The sequence below is a fragment of the Chiloscyllium punctatum genome, chromosome 10 (assembly GCF_047496795.1).
Source record: "Chiloscyllium punctatum isolate Juve2018m chromosome 10, sChiPun1.3, whole genome shotgun sequence".
Taxonomy (NCBI): domain Eukaryota; kingdom Metazoa; phylum Chordata; class Chondrichthyes; order Orectolobiformes; family Hemiscylliidae; genus Chiloscyllium; species Chiloscyllium punctatum.
The window spans coordinates 17,739,161-17,762,408 of NC_092748.1; the positions used below are offsets into that span (position 1 = coordinate 17,739,161).

The following is a 23,248-nucleotide window of genomic DNA, read 5'->3' on the forward strand; positions in this document are numbered from 1 at the left end:
TAACACAAATATCAGTAGGAAAGAAAGTTGAGATGAGGACATAGGGAGGCTACAAAGGGAAATAGGTAGGTTAAGTGGGTGGGTAAAAAAATCTCCATCCACTAAACCGATTGTAGCATGTACAATCTACAAGATGCCATGCAGCAACTTACCGAGGCTACTTCAACACACTTTCCAAATCTGTAACCTCAGTCATCTATCGGAATAAGGGCTGCAGATTCAGAAGTGCACCAGAACCTGCAGTTGCCCTCCAAGTCACCCACCATTCTGGCTTGGAATTATATCACCATCCCTTCGCTGCTACTCTGTTAAAATCCTGAAATTCTCATCGTGAGAGTATTGTATGTTCATACACCACAAGGACCGCAGTTTTTTCTCAGTGGTGTTTAGGGGTGGGCAATGATTGCAGTCCTTACCCAGTGATGTCCATATCCTGAAATATTGCACTCTTTCACAATCTTTGTGCAGAATGTTTATGTAATTGGCAAATTAATTTCAGTCTAGCTAGATCTGGCAGGAAAATTAAGGAATACCAGGTATCCTTGGAAAATGAGAATATTAGAAAATGAGAGTCGTACATCAGGTAAACAGACCCTTCGTTCAAAATTGTCCATGCTAATCAAGTTTCCCAAACTAAAATAGTCCCACTTGCCTCCATTTGGCCCATATCCCTGTAAACTTTTCCTATTCATGTACATATTCAAATACTTTTTAAACATTGTAACTGAACCTATATCTACCACATCCTCTGGCAGTTCACTGCACCCGCTGTTTACCTTCTGTGTGAAAAAGTTGCCCGCAGTTCTCTTTTAAATCTTTCTCTTTTCACCTTAAATAAAATGCCCCTAGTTTTGAACTTCCATGCCCTAGGGAAAAGACCTTTGCTAAACAGATCTTAAGATGCAGTTGCACAAATTGCAAAGTAGTGAGGTAATTTAAAATGATCACTTTTTTAAAAAAGCAAACACTGAAACTTATTTAATATTCAAAAGGAGAAATTATATCTTAAACTTGGATAGGATTTTGATTAGACCCCTCTTGGAAAACTGTGCTCACTTCTGAGGAGTCTAGTGGTATTATCACTGGACAGTTAATCTGGGGACCCAGATTTGAATCTCACGATGGCAAATAATGGAATTTGAATTCAATAAAAATCTGGAATTAAGAGTCTAATGGTGACTGTGAAACCATTGTTGATTGTCAGAAAAACCCATCTGGTTCACTAATGTCCTTTAGGGAAGGAAACTTTCGTTCTTATCTGCTCTGGCCTCCATGTAACTCAAGACCCATAGCAATGTGATTGACATTTAACTGCACTCTGGGTAGTTAGGAGTTCACAGTAAATGCTGGCCCAGCCAGCGATGCCCACATCCCTACCAGAATTAGATTACTTAGTGTGGAAACAGGCCTTTCGGCCCAACAAGTCCACACCGACCTGCCGAAGCGTAACCCACCCAGACCCATTCCCCTACATTTATCCCTTCATCTAACACTAGGAGCAATTTAGTGTGGCCAATTCACCTAACCTGCACATTTTTGGACTGTGGGAGGAAACCGGAACACCCAGAGGAAACCCACGCGTGAATGAATACATTTTTTTAAAATGTGCACTACAAGAATAAATATGCTGTGCATTATGAAAGTGCGAAAGTGAGTTTGTGGGCTGAACTGAGATTATCCTTAAAGATTGAGCAGGCTGAAGCACTTTCTTTCATAAAGGAGAAGGCAGAAGACAAAACTGTAGTGACCTTCATGACTATATAAAATGTACAGAAGGATATGCTGATAGAATTATGTGAGGTAGAGTTGTGGGCGCTGATATGGAACATCAAAACCAACATGGAGCAGTTGTGTTGGATAGTCTGTTTCTTCATTTTATATGCTGTATGATATAGGAATTATTTATTGAGCAAAACTTAATTGAAGCAACCTGTTATTCCCATGATTCATCTTTAAAGTTAATGGTAGGTTATTTGTTAAGACTTGATGGAATCTGTCAAGAAATTTCCTTTCAGGTCAATATTTTATGTTTGTTCAAGGTGAATGTGATAAAATGTGTATTATGCTGCACATTTGCTGCTAAGTTCTACTATAATAAAGTTAAGAAAGTTCTAATGAATCATGATATTAAATCACTATGCCGTTAAGCATAAAACGTTTTTTTCAAGTATTGGGTGAGCAGATCCATTCCAAGTTTGCTTCCACCTCTGAAAGGACAGAATTGTCAGTCCTTTCTACCATGTCTCATTCAGACAAAATCTCCAAAACTTGATTATTGATATTCTTTGGATTAGTCACGTGTTAGATTCAAAATGCTCATAAAATACCCAACAGGCATTAAGGTAAATTATTTAATGGACGTTTTTTCCTCTTTCTTGTTAGACTGTATTTGCCATTGGTCAGGGCCTCAAATTGTAAAACAAATCACCAAGATTTCAATGAATGGCATGTGACCCTTTAGCACTTGATCAATTTGTAAAACCATAATCTTGTATGTCAGACCAGATACTATTAGCATTCTTAGCACAGTTTCTTTAACTGGCTAATGTCCCCAAATGTCATGCTACTTTAGTGTAGTTCATTTAATTGCTGGTCAAAATATTGAGTCCGAATAAAGTTTAACAGTATATTTCCCCCACCCCCACCCTAGCCCCCACTCAAGGGGCTATGGATAAGTTTAAGGTTTTGAGCAAAAGTTGTGGGTTGAACTGAAAAAAATCTTATTTTTAAGCAGTGAGTGATTATAACTTGGAGCCCAGATGTTGGAAGTGGAGACAATGAATGATTTCAAAAGGAAATTGGCTGAGCACTTAAGGGAAATAAATGAGCAGGGCCAACACGACCGATTGGGGCATGTGGCAGATTGGATTGCTGTGCAGAAAGTCGGCAGAGACCAAATAGACTCCTTCTGTTTGTTAAGATTCTGTGTCAACACAGACTTCACAGCTGGTGGCAATCTTGCCACTGAGTCAGAAGGTTGTTGGTTCAAGTCCCACTCCAGAAACTTGAGCATAAAGTCCACATTCCAGTGCATTACTGGTGGAATGCTATACCATTGGAGTTATCATCTTTCACAAACAACGTTAAACTGGACCTCTGACGTAACTCCCAGGACAATGTACAAATCAGCACAATCCTGAAGAGCATGGAAGTTTCTTTTGGTGGCCTGGCCAATATTTACCCTTAAACCAACCTAAATGAGTAGGTAAATAGTTGAGTTATCATGCTGTTGTTTGTAGGACTTGTTGAGCACAGCATTTAATAAATTACAACAATGATTTCACTTCAAAAGTACTTTATTATGTAATTTCAGGATGAGCTGAACTCCTAAAAGCAGGTTTAGAACTACAAATTTTTGTCATTTGTTTAGATGTTATGCTGATAGTCAGTTGGCATGTTAACAATTTGGATCAAGAAAAGGAAGTCAGAGTGTATGCAGATATTTTGAGAGATAAGTAAAAATGTTAATTAAACAAACATCTTTAAATAGTTGGTACTGAGCATGTTAAGTTACAGCAACAAAATAGTCCATTCTTAAAATAGTTGGGTATCACCCTTTGGAGACTGCTGAATTTAACACATTGTAATTCAAACTTTTTCTGTTGATTTTATTTGTAACAAAATTGACTTCCACAAAGAAAAGTTCACAATTATCTACAGAATATATTGAACGCCAAATATTTGGAAGATTTAACATATAGATTTACACCAATTATAAAAGGAACAAGCCATGTTATTAAATATTTTGTGGCTCCATCTCTTGATTTAATCATGCGCTGGATAGAAATCTTGAGACTATGCCTAATATTCAGATTACTGTTTGTGAAAAGTGATTCATCCAAATGCTTCACTAATCTATAGGACTAAAACTATTCTTGAGATGCATTATTATGGGCAAATGTGCTACAATAGAGCTAATGGTCTCTGGCTTCTAGTTCAAAAATAAAACTATCAAGTGATGTGCAGCTGACACAGGTTGTACACAGCAGGAGGAAAAGTTGATATTTTTGTTGATGTGACTTCATTTTTATTCCCTTAAACCCAGAACTTTGACACTTGTTAGAATCTCAGTACAGACCAGTAACTATTTTTAAAATGGAAGTTCTGCAGCACATGACTGTTTAATTAGGTAATATAATGACAGATAGTGGTTTAAAAGTCTTTGTCCTTGATGTGATTTGGCTTGGTTGTCATGGCTGCTTCACTTTATCTTTTATGAATGGACAAATCCTATTATCTGAATTATCAGAGCCTGACCTGCAAACTGAAGTTTACAGGGAAAGGAAGATAATGATTTGTTATGTTCTAGTTTGTTTGAAGGTATTTTTAACCAAGTGTTTTGCTTTTGCTTTTGCTTTTTAGTGACGCACATTATTGTTCCCAATGACCAGGCTCTCTCTACCATGAAGTGTTTGATGGGGATCATCTCTGGCTGCTGGCTTGTGAATTTTGAATGTAAGTAGAACATTATATTAAAATAATTGCAGCCTAATTTACATCAGTGTTGAGCTGTTAGATGGAGTAGCAAGACCAGAGGTTACACAGAAATGCCTGGATGTGGGGATGTTTTAATATTGGATGAAATTTGAAGAGTACTAGTGGTAAAATACCTGCAGTTTAGAAATGTTACTTATTCCTGTCAGTCTGACTTTAACATCTACCTGCTATCCATTATTTACTATGCAATAACCCAATTCTGAGCTCATGACGTTTACTCAGCACTGCTTTCATGGCTTCGTGAACCTGGCTAGGCTCTAACCTTTTAATTTGATATTACCTGTATCTGCCTTGTTTGTGATAGTTCCTATAGCGAACAGAGAAAAAGTGTTTTTTTTTAATGCAATCCAATTTGCTTATCATTTTCATTTCTCTGACCTGACATGTGCAGGATGTAGTTATTTGCTTGCCAGCAGCCTTTAAATGCTTTGCTCAAATTGACCATCCTTCATTTGCAACCCAAGGCAGAATTTTTGGCTGTGAAAGGTAACGTGGCTCTAGTTCTTTCCAATATCAGTGGTAGAAAGGCCTTTTCATGGTGGTCAATGGAAAGCAATCAACCTGGGTAGTCCTGACTGATTTCCTTTTTTAAGCCCTCCAGTGCAGTTGCGGCAGGCTATTATGCCCCAAATGCTGTATTTGCTGAGATGCACCAATTCAGCAGAAATCAGGAATTAGAGCAACATTTTGTTCTGTATGGTTTAAAGATGTATCGACTGCTGTTCAAAAAATTCAAAACTGACCACAAAGTTTTCAGTACTTTGCTGGCTTTGAGGCACACATTAATATTTAAGTTGCTTCTTGGGGACGAAATGAAATAAATTATTGAGGTGAGAATGTCTAGTTCTTACACTATCTACTCAATGGTTCTCAGGGAAAGTGGAAATAGGAAAATTGTCATAAGCAGATGTTGTAATGCACAATTAACGTTAAGCTGGTTGATTCCAGTGCAGGTAGCTGGTCATCTTTATGTTGTATGTTCATGTGAGTGATTTTGAGCATTTGGAGGGCTGTTATTAAAATGGAGGAGAATGTTATTGAAATTATTGAACTCAATGTTAAGTCCTGAAGGCTACAAAATGCCGCTTAGATTTAGATTATCCTCCATGCTATCTTTGCATGGGTTTGATCTCAGCAAAGCTGACTCATTTTCTGCTATCATTAACACTTACTTTGCATCTCAATCTCTCTTTTGCTACTATCAGCACTTACTTTGTCTTTTGCTCTGGGGCACTCTCACCATCTGTTCCACTCAGTTCTCCACCTTCTTTATAAACAGCATAAAAAACATAATTTTACAGCCAGAAGGAGCATCCATTGCATTTGAAACATTAACTCTTTTCTCTCTCCACTGATGCTGCCAGCCCTGCTCCCAGACCACCAGCACAGGGCGATGGCAGGTGGGGGGTCCAGAACTAGAGGCCATAGGTTTAGGGTGAGAGGGGAAAGATATAAAAGAGACCTAAGGGGCAACCTTTTCACGCAGAGGGTGGTACGTGTATGGAATGAGCTGCCAGAGGAAGTGGTGGAGGCTGGTACAATTGCAACATTTAAAAGGCATCTGAATGGGTACATGAATAGGAAGGGTTTGGAAGGATATGACCCGGGTGCTGACAGCTAGGACTAGATTGGGTTGGGATATCTGGTTGGCGTGGACGAGTTGGACTGAAAGATCTGTTTCCGTGCTGTACATCTCTATGACTCTACACCCCACCTGACAGACTGTCAAAAGGCAGCGCCAGCACACTGCAATGGAGATTGCTGACAGGGGTTGAGCCCACATGACCTGGGCACTGCCATAAGAAGTTCATTAATCTCAGAGGACTGATCACTGTCAGAAAATGCAAATTTAAATGCTATATTGCCAGCCATCTCAGCCATTGCTCAAATCATCACAACCCTATTGATGTTTATCAACAAACTCTTATCAATTAGACCTTCTATTTTGTGATCATGCACTTCACTGTGATCTCTCTTCCATTAGCACATTCACATCTCTCATTTCCTATGCACTGCCAACTATTCAATAACAACTCCCTGTTTCTTAACAATGCAAGATGCACATAACCCAAGACTGGAAATGGTAGTGTAGTGGTAATGTCTATGAACTAACTAATATGCAAGCAAAGACTAATGTCCTATCTAAGTTGCACCATGGTTGCTGGTGGAATATAAATCTGGAATTGAAAGCCGGTCTCAGTAATGAAGACTGTGAAGCTATCATTGTTGTAAACACCCATCTGATCCACTCATGTATTTTAGGGAATGAATTTTGCTGTATTTGCCTGGTCTGGCTTACATGTGACTGTATCCATAGTAATGTGATTGACTCTTAATTGGCCAGCAAGTCCTGTCCTTGCCAATGACACCCACATCCCATGAAAGAATCAATCAAATAGAAGAAAAATGTCAACTGCAGCTAAAAGGAGGGAAGGTTCACGTTTAACCCCCTTGAAGGCGACTGCACTGATCCCCATTATTGCTGAGACCATGGCCAGCAGCAGGATTGAAACTGTTGCAGATAACTATGCTCACGGTATTCCCAGTCCTCCTCTTTGTATCCCACTTGGGAATATGATTCTCATATCACACACTCTTTTAATGTACAAGTTTCTTGTGCCTTTACCTTGTTGGGTACTTGAGAAGTGTAGCTTGGCCATGAATGAAAGAATACCAGGCAGAGAGTAATGAGAAGGCACAGTATTGTCAGTTAGTTCTACATTTGCAGCCTTAAGCTCAGACACTGGCACTTCATCTAACTTAGATGCTATGTTATAGTGCAGTCTGCACGTAGTGAGCTAGTGGACATGAATGAACTACAATCAGGCCAGTAGGTGCCAGCTTGCAAGAGGTTGCACATGAGTTTAACCATTGAGGCTTTCGACGAAGATTTTGATTGTTGGATATGAAATGAAAAGCTTGGTGCATGGGAAATCTGCCAATAGGCCAGTGGTCAGTATTAAGGAATGTGAGAGTCCAGCACTACCTTGGCACAAGGTTTTACACAGAACTTGGGCCTCATCCTTTCAGGCATGGAGGTACTGTCAAACTTTGCGCACTGGTGAACCCAACCACGATGCCGAGTCAGATGACTAATGTCTCAGCTTCAGCCACATAATATCTTAATGACCACAATGGAAGCTGAGATTGCTGGCATCACGGCCACGGATTGCAGTGTGCAAAGGGGATCACAGAATCTTGAGAAGACTTCAGACAAATTGCTAGGATTGTTGAGACGCCTCTCCATGAGACTCTGAGTAGCTCTGTGAATCATGAGTCTCGTTGTGTTCTCTGAGAACAAAGTGAATAAGGTTGGGAAATAATTTTCCCAGGGCACACAACATTTCATAAAGAACAGCAAAATGGGAAAGGAGGTTAAATATCTCTTCTAGTAAAGAATAACATGAGGACATTTGTGAGAAGTAATCTTAGCACAATTTAAAAAAAAATCTTTATGGGTTGCAAGCAGGAATAGCAAAGATCAGAAAAGACCTGTGGCATATTTATAGGGCTCCAGACAGCAGTTATACCATTGGATAGAACTTGTGGTAATAAGTTATTGGAGCTTGCAACAAAAGCAATGTGGTGATTTTGGGAAACTTCAAGCTTCATTTTGACTTGACCAATCAAATGGGCAAGATAGCCTAGAAGATGAGTTTGTAAAATACTTTTATGACCGTTTCCTAGAGCACTCAGATTTCTTGATTACCAATCAACTTGGGCTAATGCTAGTTTAGATCTAATATTGTGCAATGAGCTAAGGTTAATTGGTAACGTCATGGTAAAAGATCCATTGGAAAATAGCAGTCTTACCAATGTTCTTAGAAAAGTATAGCATAATTTAAACAAGTCAACATGGTTTAATAAAACGTAAATCCTGTTTCACAAATTTATTACAATTGTTTGAAGAACCAGTAATGCTTAGATTTCCAAAAGCCATTCAATAAGATGCCACTCAAATATTTAATGCACACAATAAGGCCTTGTGTATTTGGAGGTATTAGGATGGGTAGTGGCTTGGTTGACAGTCAGGGAGTAGATAGAGATAGCTGGGGCATTTTCAAATTGGCTGGCTGTGACTGATGGAGAGAGCATGGATTAGTGTTGAGGTCTCAGCAATGTACAATTTAGACGAATGACTTAGACGAAGAAACTGTGACGTATGAAAGCTAGCCAACAAGACAAAACTAGGTAGGAATTAGTGTGTGTGTGTGGAGGGGGGAGGGTTTGGGGGGAACATAAAGAAGCTGAAAAAAGATAGACACATGGTAAGTGAGTGGCCAACAATTCAAAATTATATTTATGCAATGCTGTGGGCAAATGTGTGATTACTTACAATAGTCCTAAGAGTAGAAAGTCAGAATAATTTTTTTTAAAGACTTCTAAATGTTGATTTTCACAGCGTGTTGAATGTACTTATAAAAGAAAGAAAAACATTTTAGCATACAGATAATGGAAACAATTATGATAACATGACATTGGCCTTTATTGCAAGGGAGTTGGAGTACAAGAATAAAAAAGTCTTGTTACAATTTTACAGGATTTTTGTGAGACTATGTCTATGATATTCTGTGTAATTTTGGCCACTACTTATAGAATACTTTTGTTGGAGGAGATGCAATGAACCTCCGGGAGACTAAGGACTGGAACTAACTGAATTGGGTGAAAGCTGATTTTAATGAAATAAGACAAGATCTTGCCGAAATGAACTGGGAGCAGCTATTTGAAGGAAAATCCACGTGATAGCAGTTGGAGACATTCAAAAGTGAGATAGTGAGAGTGCAGGACCAACCTGTTCCCATAAGGGTGAAGGGTGAGGCCAACAAGTCTAGAGAACCATGGTTGTCAAAGGATATACAAGATTGGACAAGAAGGGAAAAGAAGTTTATGCTAGGTCCAGAAGGCTCAGATGAGTGGATGCCCCAGAGGAGTATAAAATGTGTTGCAGAAAATGCTGCTGGAAAAAGAGATCAGGAGAGTAAAGGCAGAGTATAAAAACAACACCGGCAGATAATGTTAGGAAAATCTGTAAGTGTTTTATAAATATAGTAAGGCAAGAGAATGACTAGGAAAAGAGTAGGACCGATTAGGGAACAAAGTAGTAATCTGTGTATAGCACTGGAAGATATAGCTAAGGATTCAAATGAGTACTTTGCATCAGCTCACTGTAGAGACAACAATGTGGGTATACACATATACACATTGGGGAGGGAGACTGTGTGATATACTTGAACGAGCGAATATTGAAAGAGGAGTTATTAGTGGTTTTGGCAGTCTGGAGATGGATAAATTGGAGTGAGATAGATTCTCAATGCATGGGGAAGTTGAGGGTTATGGGAAAACACAGAAAGGTGGATATGAGAAATGCTGGATCATCCGTGATCCTAATGAAATGCGGAACGTTCTTGAGAGGCCAAACAGCCTATTCCTATTTCTTATAGAGTCATAGTAATAGAGATATATAGCATGGAAACAGACCCTTCGGTCCAACCCGTCCATGCCAACCAGATACCCCAACCCAATCTAGTCCCACCTGCCAGCACCCAGCCCATATCCCTCCAAACCCTTCCCATTCATATACCCATCCAGATGCCTTTTAAATGTTGTAATTGTACTAGCCTCCACCACTTTCTCTGGCAGCTCATTCCATACACGTACCACCTTCTGAGTGAAAGAGTTGCCCCTTAGGTCTCTTTTTATATCTTTCCCCTCTCACCCTAAACCTATGCCCTCTAGTTCTGACTTCCCCCATCCCAGGGAAAAGACTTTGTTTATTTATCCTATCCATGCCCCTCATGATTTTACAAATCTCTATAAGGTCACCCCTCAGCTTCCGACGCTCCAGGGAAAACAGCCCAAGCCTATTCAATTTCTCCCTATAGCTCAAATCCTCCAACCCTGGCAACATCCTTGTAAATCTTTTCTGAACCCTTTCAAGTTTCACAACATCGTTCCGATAGGAAGGAGATCAGAATTGCACACAATATTCCAACAGTGGCCTAACCAATATCCTGTACAGCCGCAACATGACCTCCCAACCCCTGTATTCAATACTCTGACCAATAAAGGAAAGCATACCACCCCTCCTTCATTATCCTATCTACCTGTGACTCCACTTTCAAGGAGCTATGAACCTGCACTCCCTAGGACCTTACCCTTAAGTGTATAAGCCCTGCTAAGATTTGCTTTCCCAAAATACAGAACTCACATTTATCTAAATTATACTCCATCTGGCACTCCTCAGCCCATTGGCCTATCTGATCTAGATTCTGTTGTAATCTGAGGTAACCTTCTTCGCTGTCCACAACACCTCCAATTTTGGTGTCATCTGCAAATTTACTAACTATACCTCTTATGCTCACATCCAAATCTTTGATATAAATGTTGAAAAGTAGTGAACCCAGCACAGATCCTTGTGGCACTGCACTGGTCACAGGCCTCCAGTCTGAAAAACAACCCTCCATCACCACCTGTCTTCTATCTTTGAGCCAGTTCTGTATCCAAATGGCTAGTTCTCCCTGTATTCCATGAAATCTAACCTTGTCAACCACTCTCCCATGGGGAACCTTGTTGAACGCCTTACTGAAGTCCATATAGATCACATCCACCACTCTGCCCTCATCAAACCTCTTTTTGTTACTTCTTCACAAAACTGAATCAAATTTGTGAGATATGATGTCCCACGCATAAAGCCATGCTGAGTATCCCTAATCAGCCCTTACCTTTCCAAATACGTGTACACGCTGAACCTCCGGATTCCCTTCAACAACTTGCCCACCACCGAGGTTAGGCTCACTGGTCTATAGTTCCCTGGCTTGTTATGGTCTTATGATTGAAGCATTCAACATTATAAAGGGATTTGACAGACTAGAGAATGAGACATTGCTTCCCCTAGCTGTGAATATAAATCAAGGAAGCACAGTTTCAAGTTAAGTGGCCATAATAATTTAGAATTGAGATAGAGAAACAGCCTCAGTCAAGGGGTTGTGAATCTTTGGAATGCTCTACTTCCAAGAGTTGTGGAGACACCATCATTGAATATACTGAATGTTAAGATGTACATATTTTTGGCATCTGAGGGAGTCAATGACTATGGAGAGTTGGCGGGAATATGGAGTTGAAGCACAAGGTTATCCATGATTGGATGGCCTCTTGCTGTTCCTATTTTTTGTGTTTTTACGGACAGTGGATAACAACCTGTGGAATGTTGTAAATATGTCTGGCTTCAACTCAGAAGAAGCTCGGCACTAATAAATTTCGTGCAGATGACAACTATTGCCCACATAGCCATTGACAATTTGGCTAGATTTCAGTTTTTGATTTTAAACTCAATTTAAGTTCTATGTTTTGCCACGATGGGAATTGAACCATTGTCCAGATCATTAGCATGGATATCTGAATTACTATTCCAGTGAGCTTGCTGCTACACCATAGTCTTCACCTTGGGCTCTGTGCAATTTGCACTAGTGAGAAAGAAGCAAGTGCAAGAAAATCTGAGTTTTTTTATTCCTTTATGAAATGTGGATATCACTAGCTAGGCCAGCATTTATTGATCATCCCAAATTGCCCTGGAGAAGATGGTGGTGAACTGCTTTCTTGATCCACTATAGTCCTTGCTGTTGCAGGTGTAAAATGAGGGAATATTCTTTTTGAATATAAGAACTCAAGAACTAGGAGCAGACATAGATAAAAGCCCCTCATGCCTTCTCGACTGGTTGATGCGATTATGGCTTTTCTCAGCTCGGCCTCGACTCGACTTCTCTGCCTGCTTTCCTGCCTGCTCTTTAACCCATTACAAAATAAAAATCTACCTCCTCCTTAAATTTACTCAATGTCTCAGCATCCACATATCCTCAACCTTCTGAGTGGAGTAATTTCTTCTCATCTTTGTTTTAAATTTTAAAACTGTGATCGCTCATTCTAAATTGTTCCGCATTAAGAAACATCCTTTCTACATCTACTTTGTCAATCCCCTTTAGCATCTTCTGTACTTTAGTTAGCTTTCTTTTCATTCTCCTAAACTCCACAGTGCATAGGCCAAGAAAATGTCAATCTTTTTACAAGACAAATCCCTCATCTCTGGAATCATTCTCATGAACCTCCTTTGAACTGCCTCCAATACAACTACATTCCTCTTTAAGTAAAGAACTAAAGTTTGTATGCCATAGTGCAGGCGTGTTCTGACTAATGCTACCTACATCTCACATATGGTTCTTCACTGAGGTTCTGATAGGAGAATTCGTTCCAGAATGCGTTGGGTGGAATAGTCTCCCACTGAGAGTCTTCTTTTTTCCACCTCTTTCTCCCTCTTCTAGCAGCTTTTCTTACTCAACATGTCCTCCACCATCTTCCAAGCTATTCAACATTCTCAGGGAAATATGTTTGAATTCCCTCTTCTGAAAGCAACTGGTTTGGACAGCAGCCTTGAAGTCAGCACAAAGTACTTCAGTGCCAATCACAGCATTCCTTGTAAACCTTCGCATTGCGAAAGAAAGCACCAATTACTTGTAGAAACTGCAAAATATTTGATGATCCGTTTAAATAACACTGATGGCAAGTCTTTTCTCAAGTTGAAGGTGTGTTCATATGAGTAGGGTTAAGTGAGATCATTGACTAGAGGATTGAGACTACAAATGGACACTATAAATGTTAGATTGGTACTGTTGATTTTCTGATCTAACGTTCTGGGTCCTTGCAGTGGATATTCATTTCATGAACAAACAGCTGCATGACATCCAGTGCAATTTGCCTCACAAGTACAAGTGCACATTTCCAGTGCATTTTTAAAGCTGTGGAGGCATTTGGTATCCCAAGCCTAATGTCCCACCCTCCCTGTTTGGTGGTCCAGGCTTACTGTTTCACTGCTGGGTCATCTGATTAAGAATTGGTGTCTGAAGTGACAGGGAAGGAAAGTGATGAATTGAAGTAATGAATTGTTAGGTGGTACTACTGAAGTGTTTGTTATCCAACACGCTGTGTATGCACTTGTGCCTGATTACAACTGTCTATGCTACTTTCATACGTTGGACTACTCTATTTTTATTGTTTCCTTTGAGATCTTTTTAATGCACAGATATACAATATACAGATAAGCAAAATGTATATGTAGCAGATGAGGAAAAATATCAAGTTTAGAGCTGTAACATTTCTTTTTTCCCTTCCAATTGTCACATAAGATTGATTATAACCTGAAATCGGAGTCTTTAGCCAGATGAATGTAGATACATAATGCTTCTGGGTTGAGCTAGATCACGTGGACAAATGAAAATTGCAATAAAGGGCACCAATGATTGCTGTGTATTACTATGTTCCTCAGCTTTTGTTGCCTCAGTTTGCCTGCCTGTTCTCATTCTAAAAGTAACCAAGGTTTTCTTTATGACCTTTCTTGATCATTGGTCCATGCTTGTGTTGTTTTAATCTGATTGTGGTTTGTCCAACCTGTCCTCAGCCCTATAATAGTGTTTAGTCAGTTCCAAACTGTTAGCAGAATACCATGCTAATTCTTCAGACTGTTGCCTTGATTGCTCCTAGTCCCTTTTCCTTTTGCCAGCTATGACGCAGTGACAGAACTCAGCTCCTAAATTAGAGGGTTTGAGTTCAGGTTCCTTGAGTGGACAGATAAACAAGGCTGATAGTACAGCGAGAGCATTGCATCATTTCCTGGATAAGATGTTAAACTGAGTCTCCATTGGCCATCTGAGATGATGCAAAATATCCTACAAAACCATTTGCAGAAGAACAGAAAAGTTCAGCCCAGTACGCTGGTCAGTAATTATCATTCAATTACCCAAATTACTCGGTCATTATTTTATTGCTGTTACTGGAATTTTGATATATGTCAGTTGGCTGCAAAATTACATTTACATGATCATACTTGACAAGCGGCTATACAAACGTACTGTGGATGCTAGCAATCAAACAAAAAAGAAAATATTTTGGAAAAAACTTAACATGTCACGCAGCTTCTGTAGAGAGAAACAAAGTTAATGTTTCAGGTCAAGTTGACTTAGAACTGAAGACGTAAGAAATGTAATGGAAAAGGTGAGGTAGGGCCAGAAGAACAAAAGGGTCTGCCTGTGATAGATTGGAAAGCAGGAGAGCTTATAGAGCAAAAATTTCATGGTACCACATTTCTTACTGTCTTCAATTCTAAGGAAAGGTCCTTTTGACATGAAACATAACTGTCTCTCTCCGCTGATGCTGGCTAACGAGAGTATTTCCAACATTTTATTTCAAACAATACTGTGTTGGTTTTAAAACGTGTTGAGAATATCCTGGTGTTGTAGAAGACAAGTTTGCTCTTGTGTGCAATAGATTATATCACACTGTTAGTTTTCTTGATCAGGCCATGGTACTGATAGATTAGAAATCAATAATTAACCCTGTTGATGGCTGAGAAATTGACATGAACATCTCATTTTGGTGTGAAGTCATTTTACCTGAGAACATTTTCATGATGCACTGCCCTGCAGTGCCTTGAAAAAGAGAAAGTAATGAGGATCAGTTTGAAAAGAATCTTAGGTAGTGCTCGTGCTATGACGGTGTAAGCTGTATAATCAGTGCCTGAACTTTGAAATAGGCAGCCTTAATTATAGCAACCAGAGAGAAAAGTTGTGAAGTGCTTCAGATTTTCTAAGATACATTATTCTAGTTTATATAATCAGCTGAAAGATATGTGGCCTTTAGTCAGGTCTTTATATCATGATCAAAGAGGTTTCAGTTCAAAGAGGATTTTTTTTTGTAATTTGTAAGTTATACTTGCTGACAATTGCAACACTAACTCCTGCTGATTCCATTCACCACCTGTTGATCTCCTTTATTTCTATCCAATGTAACTGTCATTCGGTGTTTCATTAAGCAGTGGCTTTATTATGATACAATAGCTCTGGGTATGTACCAGATTTATTTACTGATCCTTTCTGCAGTTGTGTGATGTAATCTTGACCATGTACTTACCCAGGTAAGGAATATTTGAGATGATAAAGGGAGCAGTTTCTTGCCCTTGCTTACACCCAAAATTTCTTTCCCTCACTGCCTGAAGGAAGGGCTCCCTGATGAAGGGTTTTTGCCCGAAACGCCGATTTCACTGCTCCTCGGATGCTGCCTGAACTGCTGTGCTTTTCCAGCACCACTAATCCAGAATCTGGTTTCCAGCATCTGTAGTCATTATTTTTGCCTAGTTTTCAGAGCCTCGTCTGGAGAAAGCCTGAATAGAAGCTATTGGCAAGTTATTGAATCATCAAGATCATCATAGCCTAGCCAAATCTCGCTTTTATTTGACACCACTGTACATTTGCTTTGTACCTTTATTGATCGTCTTCAGTTTAACCCAAGACTGTTGAAACAAAGTTTTGCACCTCTTAGACCTTTCAGCAAAAATACATCTCGGTATGGAGGAAAGATTCCAAGAGAGGGTTAAACCAACCATCCTTATCCAAGGAAGTTGAGAGGAGTGTTACGTTGAAAGTAAAAGCATATAAGGAGGCCAAAGTCAGTGATAGCCTTGAAGACTGGGATAAATTCAGAATCCAGCAAAGGAGGCTGAAAAGATCATTAAGACTGAGAAAATAAATTGTGAGTGCAAACTAGTGAGGAATATACACACTGGAGAAACAAAAAATGTATAAATATCCAAACAGTAAGGGAGAGGTCAAAGTAAACATAGGCCTCTTAGAAAATGAATCTAGGGAGATGGTTGTGGGAAACAAAGAAATGTCAGAGGAGTTTAACAGAGCTTTTGCATCAGTCTTTGTGGTGGAAGATACCCCAAACATCCCATTAATAGTAAAGGATATAGAGAATGAACTAAGTATCTTTACCTTCACTAATGAAGTAGGATTAGACATACTAATGGGGCTAAAGGCAGCTGAGACCCCTGGCCCTGATGGCTTGCAGCTTGGGATCCTAAAAGAAGTATCTACAGAGATAGTGGATGCATTATAGAATCGTAGAATCCCTATAGTGTGGAAACAGGCCATTTGGCCCAACAAGTCCACACTGATCCTCCGAAGAGTAACCCACTCAGACCCATCCCCTTACCTTATTGCCATACATTTACCCCTAACTATTGCATCTAACCTACACATCCCTGAATACTATGGGCAATTTAGCATGGCCAGTTCACCTAACGTGCAAATCCCTGGATTATGGAAGGAAACCGGAGCATCATGGGGAAACCCATGCAAACACTGGCAGAATATGCAAACTCCATACAGATAGTCGCCCGAGGCTGGAATCGAACCAGGTGTCTGGCACTGTGAGGCAGCAGTGCTAACCACTGAACCGCCATGCCGACATTATTTGTAATTTCCGAAAATCCTTGGATTCTAGTGAAGTACCAGAGGATTAGAATACAGATAATTTGACACCCCTATTCAAAAACAAGGGGAGGCAACATGTGACAGAGGCCGATTAGCCTAACATCTGTTGTTGGAAATGTATTAGGTTTGATTATTAAGGAAGTAATAGTGGAATATTTGGACACTCATAATATAGTTAAGCAGAGTTAGCACGGCTTCATGAAAGGGAAATCATGTTTAACTAATATATTAGTGTTTTTTTGAAGAAGTTTCAACCAGAATGGATAGAGGAGAACCAGTAGATGTGTTGTATTTGGACTTCCAGAAAGCATTTGACAAGGTACCTCTCGGAAGTTTAAGACATAAGAGAACAGCCCATGATTTTGGAGGTAGTTTTTGGCACGGGTGAAGAATTAGCTAGTTGGAAAACAGCATGTGGGTAGAAAGGGTGACCAGTGGAGTTCCGCAGGGATCAGTGCTGGGACTACAACTGTTTACAATGTACGTTACTGACTTGGAGGAAGGAAGTGAATGTACTATAGTCAAACTTTCAGATAATACAAAAATAAGTGGAAAAGCAGGTTATGAGAGGGCTACAAACAGTTTACAGAGAGACATTGGTAGGCTCAATAAATGGACAAAAAGTTGACAATTGGACTATAACGTGGGAAAATGCGAAGTTGTTCATTTTGGAAGAGAGAACAAATGAACAGAATATGAAACATGGAAAGCAAACCCACAAGTAATCGGGAAGGCCGACTCATTGGAGTTTAAAGGAAAGGTGAGTTGATCTCATGAAAATATATAGGATTCATAAACGGCTTGACAGGTTAATTGCTGAGAAGATGTTTTCCCTCATGGGAGAATCTAGGACCAGAGGGCTTAGTCTCAGTATAAAGGGGTGTCAAGTTAAGACTGAGAGGAGAATCTTTTTTTTTCCTGAGGGTTGACGTCTTTGGAACACCTTTCCACAGAGAGCTGTTGGGGCAGAGCCCTTGTGTATGCATTATTCAAGGCTGAGATAGACTCTTGATCAACAGGGCAATCGAGGGTCATGAGGAAAGTCGGATCAGCCATGATGGCGGAGCTGGTCTGAGGGGCCGAACAACCTATTTCTGTTCCTATTTCTTATGCACTTGTACATCAGCACAACTAGGATGAATTAACAGAACACAGACAAGGAATTAGACTTGTGAATCCTGCTAATATCGCATAGTTACAGCCTTAAGCCATTGAAGAGCCACATTTATCAATTTCTCAACTGTGCATATCCCTTTTGCATAATATACCTAAATTGCAGTCTGTATCCAGCTGTTAACTTTTTTTGTCCCTCTTCTTGCGGAAATCTATTTTGTTGACTCTGAATATGGTTGGTAAAATAGAGGGCACCTCTATGCTGCATGTTCATAATTATGAGAAAATGGATCCAGGCTGCCTGAAGCCCTTTCATTTAAAATGGTCACCAGCTTTCAGCTATCTTTATGCATTCTATCTTAAGTTGGATTCAAATCTATATCCCATGGCTAAAAGGATAATATTCCAGCTAACAGCTTCGGAGATCTGCAAATTTGTAAATTCTCAATTTTGTTTTATTATTTTCTCCCTTGAAAGTGCTTTACTCAAGCAAATGTAAGGCTAATAAACGCAACGATTCAAAGCACCTGGAACCTTTTGCATACATGTAGTCCATTTGTATCTCAACCCGAAAAGCAATTAAGAACTTTACAGATAGATTTTGCATGCTTTAGTTGCTTCATCCTTCTAATTGAATGTGACTTCATCAAAATAAATATGACGGTTCAAACCTAATTTAGAAATGCTTTCATTGAAGAGTTACTACATATCGCTCTCTTGAACTGGGGTTTTAGTGCACACAGATTCATCATGAGTGGCTTAGTTTGGCTTATAGCTGTATGCTGTAGGTAAATTGCATGTCATTCAAATAAAGCTGTGGTAATATGAGTTTGATCTCATCAAATTAAAGTGGTAGAGGGGACAATCCCTATTTTGTACAGCCTGTACATCATCTGACAGCATCTATCCTCTTATCCTTTGTTTGGCTATTCAAATTTACAAAAATGATCTGTTTTAAAACACTAATCACAGACAAACTGAAAACTGGTCGAAAATCTAGCTTTGAATATCTGCAGAAACTTTGCGTTCCTGCTTGATCATTGAGTTTGGAGGTTGTTTAATGTATCATTTTTTTACAAAACTAAAAGAGTGAGATTATCCTTTAATTTGACATTTATGATAATAGTATCTGTCAATAATTTTGTAAAAAACCTTCAACTATATGCTAAATAAAATGTAATATTGATTACATGCAATTACTCAACCAAAGGATGACTTGCCACATGAAAAGTAAGCACACTCTGAGAGTCACCAAATGGAGGAAGAAACTACAGGACTGTTCAAACTAGAAGAACGGTTCTTGAATGACAAAAAACATTTTAACACGTTAAAATGAATGATGACATGTAACAGTCAAATTACTTAATTTAATTCATTATCTTGCTAATAAGCAGCAGCCATTTCCTATTTGAAATCCTAGAATAACTCTAGTAGCTAACCGTCAGTCGTCACTAACTATTGCATTCTCAGTGGCCAAAGGGTTACTCTGTTGCATGCCCTATTTTGGTCACTATCCTATTGTCAGCTGGCACTTTCATAAACATTGAGGGCAAAATTGATTTACCAGGTGAATTGTATTCCATGGTCCAGTAAAATTCTGACTCCATAGTTTCAAGATGATATTTTACCAAGTTGCCTTTTTTTCTTGAGAATGTAACTTAAAAAAACGTTCTGCAATTTACATATGAAAGAACTGAAACCAACATGTTCATTCTAAAGATGAGAGACTTAACAAACAGTCCAGGTCTTTTTCAATATATAATTTCAGTTACATCACATAGCAGAGTGGACTCGATGGGCCGAATGGCCTTACTTCAAACTCCTATGTCTATGTCTTATGGTAAACTTTTGCTATAAATTTTGTATCTTACAATCTTACACTCCACAACCATCTGATGAAGAAGCAACACTTTGAAAGCTAGTGTTTCCAAATAAACCTGCTGGACTATAAGCTGGTGTTGTGTGAATTTTAGCCTTTTTTCTGCTTATTACTCTTTTGCAAAGAAGAAAGATGATGTGGTAGGGTAAGCACTAATGACCACACAAGTAAAAGCCATTACAGTCAATGTCAGTGGCATCTGCACAGAGAACATCTGAATTATTGTCATTGTATGATGCACTCAGGTACTTTCCAGAAATGAGCACAATTTTTAAACTTAGCTTTTTCTCCTGAATGCTCCTTTGTCAAAGTCAGAAGCTTATGTCATTGAGATTTTTTGGACAGCTAAATGCTCTTGGCTGATAGAATGTAGGATCTCGGAGAAAGTGAGGACTGCAGGTGCTGGAGAGTTAGAGTTGAAAAGTGTGGTGCTGAAAAGCACAGCAGGTCAGGCAGCATCCGAGGAGCAGGAGAGTTGATGTTTCAGGCGTAAGCCCTTTCATCAGGAATGGGGCAGGAGGAACGGGGAATGAGAAATAAATAGGAGGGTGGGGCTGGGGGAAGGTAGCTGAGAAGGTGATAGGTGGATACAGGTGGGGGGGTGATAGTAATAGATTAGTGGGGAGGGTGGTCCCAAACCAATGGAAATAGTTCATCATTATCTACTCTGTATTTTTCTGTCTGGAAGACCTCAATCATATCACCACTTAACCTAAAGAGGAAACAGGTCCAATTTATGTAATGTCTCCTCATAAGCCCTGAATTCCAGGTATCATTTTGGCAAACCTACGTTGTACTCCTTCCAAGGTCAATATATCCTTCCTAAGGTGCGGTGCCCAAATCTGCTCACACTACAAATTAGATCTAACCCGGGGTTTATAACCTCACACTTGCTTACATTGAACTTGATTTGCTACAATTTTGCCTGGGCACTTAGTCTATCAATATCACTTTGCAAATTTTATGCTGTTTTCTACGTTGTTTACAATGCTATCTAATTTTGTATCATCAGCAAATTTGGATATATGACTTTCTATGTCATTATCCAAGTTGTTAATAAATCATGTAAATAATTGAGATCTTAGCACAGGTCTTTGTGGGACAACGCTGGTCACATCCTGTCAATCTGAGTACCTACCAACGTCCCTACTTTCTGTCACCTGCTACGCAACCTGTTTCCCAGCCAGGTCAGTAATTTGTTCTCACTTACTTGGGTCATTGCCTCAGTTAACAGTCTCTTATGTGGGACTTTATCAGTTGCCTTCTGAAAGTCATATTACTAACATCCATAGACATTCTCTAGTCCATTATTTTATTCACCTCTTCAAAAACTTCATTGAGGTTTGTCAGGCATGACCTATCTGTCATGAATCCATGCTGGCTCTCACTGATTAACTAAAAATGTTCAAGCTGTTCAGTTACCCCATCCTTGATCATAGACTCCAGCAATTTCCCCACCACAGATGTTGGGCTGAACTGATTTTCCTCTTTTGTCCTTTTTTAAAAAAAAGATACAGCAGAGTGGCATATGCAATTTTCCAATTCAAAGAGACAGCTCCTACATGGAGGGATTATAGTTATAACATCTATAGTGTGTTCCCCTCCTTCCTTTAACACCCTCAGAAGAAAATTGTCAGGTCTTGGGGCATGGTCATTTTAATTCCATTAGTTTCCTCATTACTATTGTTTTACATACATTAATTTTATTCTCCTTTACTAATGTAAATAGTAAGGCAAAGTAATTATTCAAACTAGAAGAATTGGTTTTATTAGAAATGTGGTCATCTGACTCTCCCACACTAATGTCCATCTGGAAAATATCCATCAAGGAATAGATTTATTTAAAACTATTAGTCAACATAATAGGTTTATTTTAATTGATTTCTGAGTACGTACCGCTGTTTTCTTTTGGTCTAGTTTCCTCTCTGTTAAAGTTTGGAGCAAGGGGACATTAAATTTGACCATTGCTTGTTTGAGAAGTGCACGAGACAAAGCCATAATTTTTTTAGTTTATTCCATGCAAGTTCACTTCACTCACTGGGAATTGAGTAAGTGCCACGTCATTCACAGGATTAGGAGATGTATTTAGTATTCAGTATTTGAGAAAAGGCAAGATGAAATCAATCCAAAATAGCTTTTAGAGACCTGAACAAATGTAATTGAGGAAATATTAAATATGGTGTTTATGGCCATTATTGAATGCTTACTAAATACCTTGAAATTATTATTTCCATCAGAAAATATTGCGAGGGGGTTTGGAGCTGCAAAGTGCCCTGTTATGTGCTGCCCTTTTGGCCTTCCTTTTGGAAATGGATCTTCTGTGTTGGTTGCCACTTCGATGTACCTATCCTGATCTTTAGGTCATCAACCTGAAATATGAACTCTGCTTCACTTGTTGCAGATGCTGCCTGACATGAATATTACCAGTGCATTCTGGTTTTAGTCCAGATTACCAGCACCTGTCATATTTTGAATTTTTACACATAGTTCACTTCACTTCTGAGGTATAGATTCAAAAAACTGTCGTCCTTTGCACTGTAACAAACAAAAACAAGAAATTGCTGGAGAAACTCAGCAGTTTGGTAGTATCTGTGGAGAGAAAACAGAGTTCACAATTTGAGCCCTGTGACCCTTGCCTGCTTCAAAAACTCTTCAAATTATTTCAGCTGGCGTTAGCATTTGCTGTTGGAATGAAAAATAAACAAATAAAAATAGATTGGAAATAATGAAAAAGGAAGAGTTTGGGGCTTAATCCGTAGCAGTTGCTGACTTTGGGATATTTGGACTGCTTTGGATTTAAAGCAGCCATTATAATTTATTGGCCCATTTATTAGCTAAATTTCAAATGAAATTAGTCCAAACAGCAGTGGAATAGCGTGAATCACATTGACTAATTCAATTAGCTGTTACATCGTACAGACCATGCATTCTATTCTCAAGCATCTTTTGTCATTATAGTGTTTTTTTTTTGCTCTCTAAATTTGAAAAATGATCTTATCTATTTCCAGGAGACTGGCCTTTATGAGACTTGATGCAGAAAAGCATGTATTATTTAATCAGAGCAGTTTGGTATTGTTGTTTTGTCTGATGGTCCAAATCTTGTAGCATATTACTTATTAAAATTCTACTCCACATCCACCTGATGAAGAAGCAGCGCTTCGAAAGCTAGTGCTTCTAAATAAACCTGTTGGACTTAATTTGGTGTTGTGTGATTTTTAACTTTGTCCACCTCAGTCCAACATTGACACCTCCAATCATGACTTCTAGAATGCCAGTTTAGGTCTCAGCCGACTCAGGAGTTGATAGTTAGATTAACAGACCTAACAATCACTTTTGATTGGATACCTATCAATTTACCCTTTATCTTTAATTTATTGAGGCAAGTTGTTGCTAGCTTTGAGCCATTTTTGTTCAACCCATGAATAACAGTGTTTTGTCT

General features: G+C 39.1%; 1 protein-coding gene across 3 annotated transcripts in view; it reads left to right on the top strand.

Moving 5' to 3' along the window:
• Nucleotides 1-23,248, top strand: part of bard1 (BRCA1 associated RING domain 1) — a 175,034-nt gene that overhangs the window by 141,199 nt on the left and 10,587 nt on the right. For all 3 annotated transcript variants that reach the window (XM_072578614.1, XM_072578615.1, XM_072578616.1), the window contains one exon: nt 4,363-4,455. In XM_072578614.1, the coding sequence (XP_072434715.1) occupies nt 4,363-4,455 (93 nt within the window). The remainder of the gene's footprint in view (nt 1-4,362; nt 4,456-23,248) is intronic.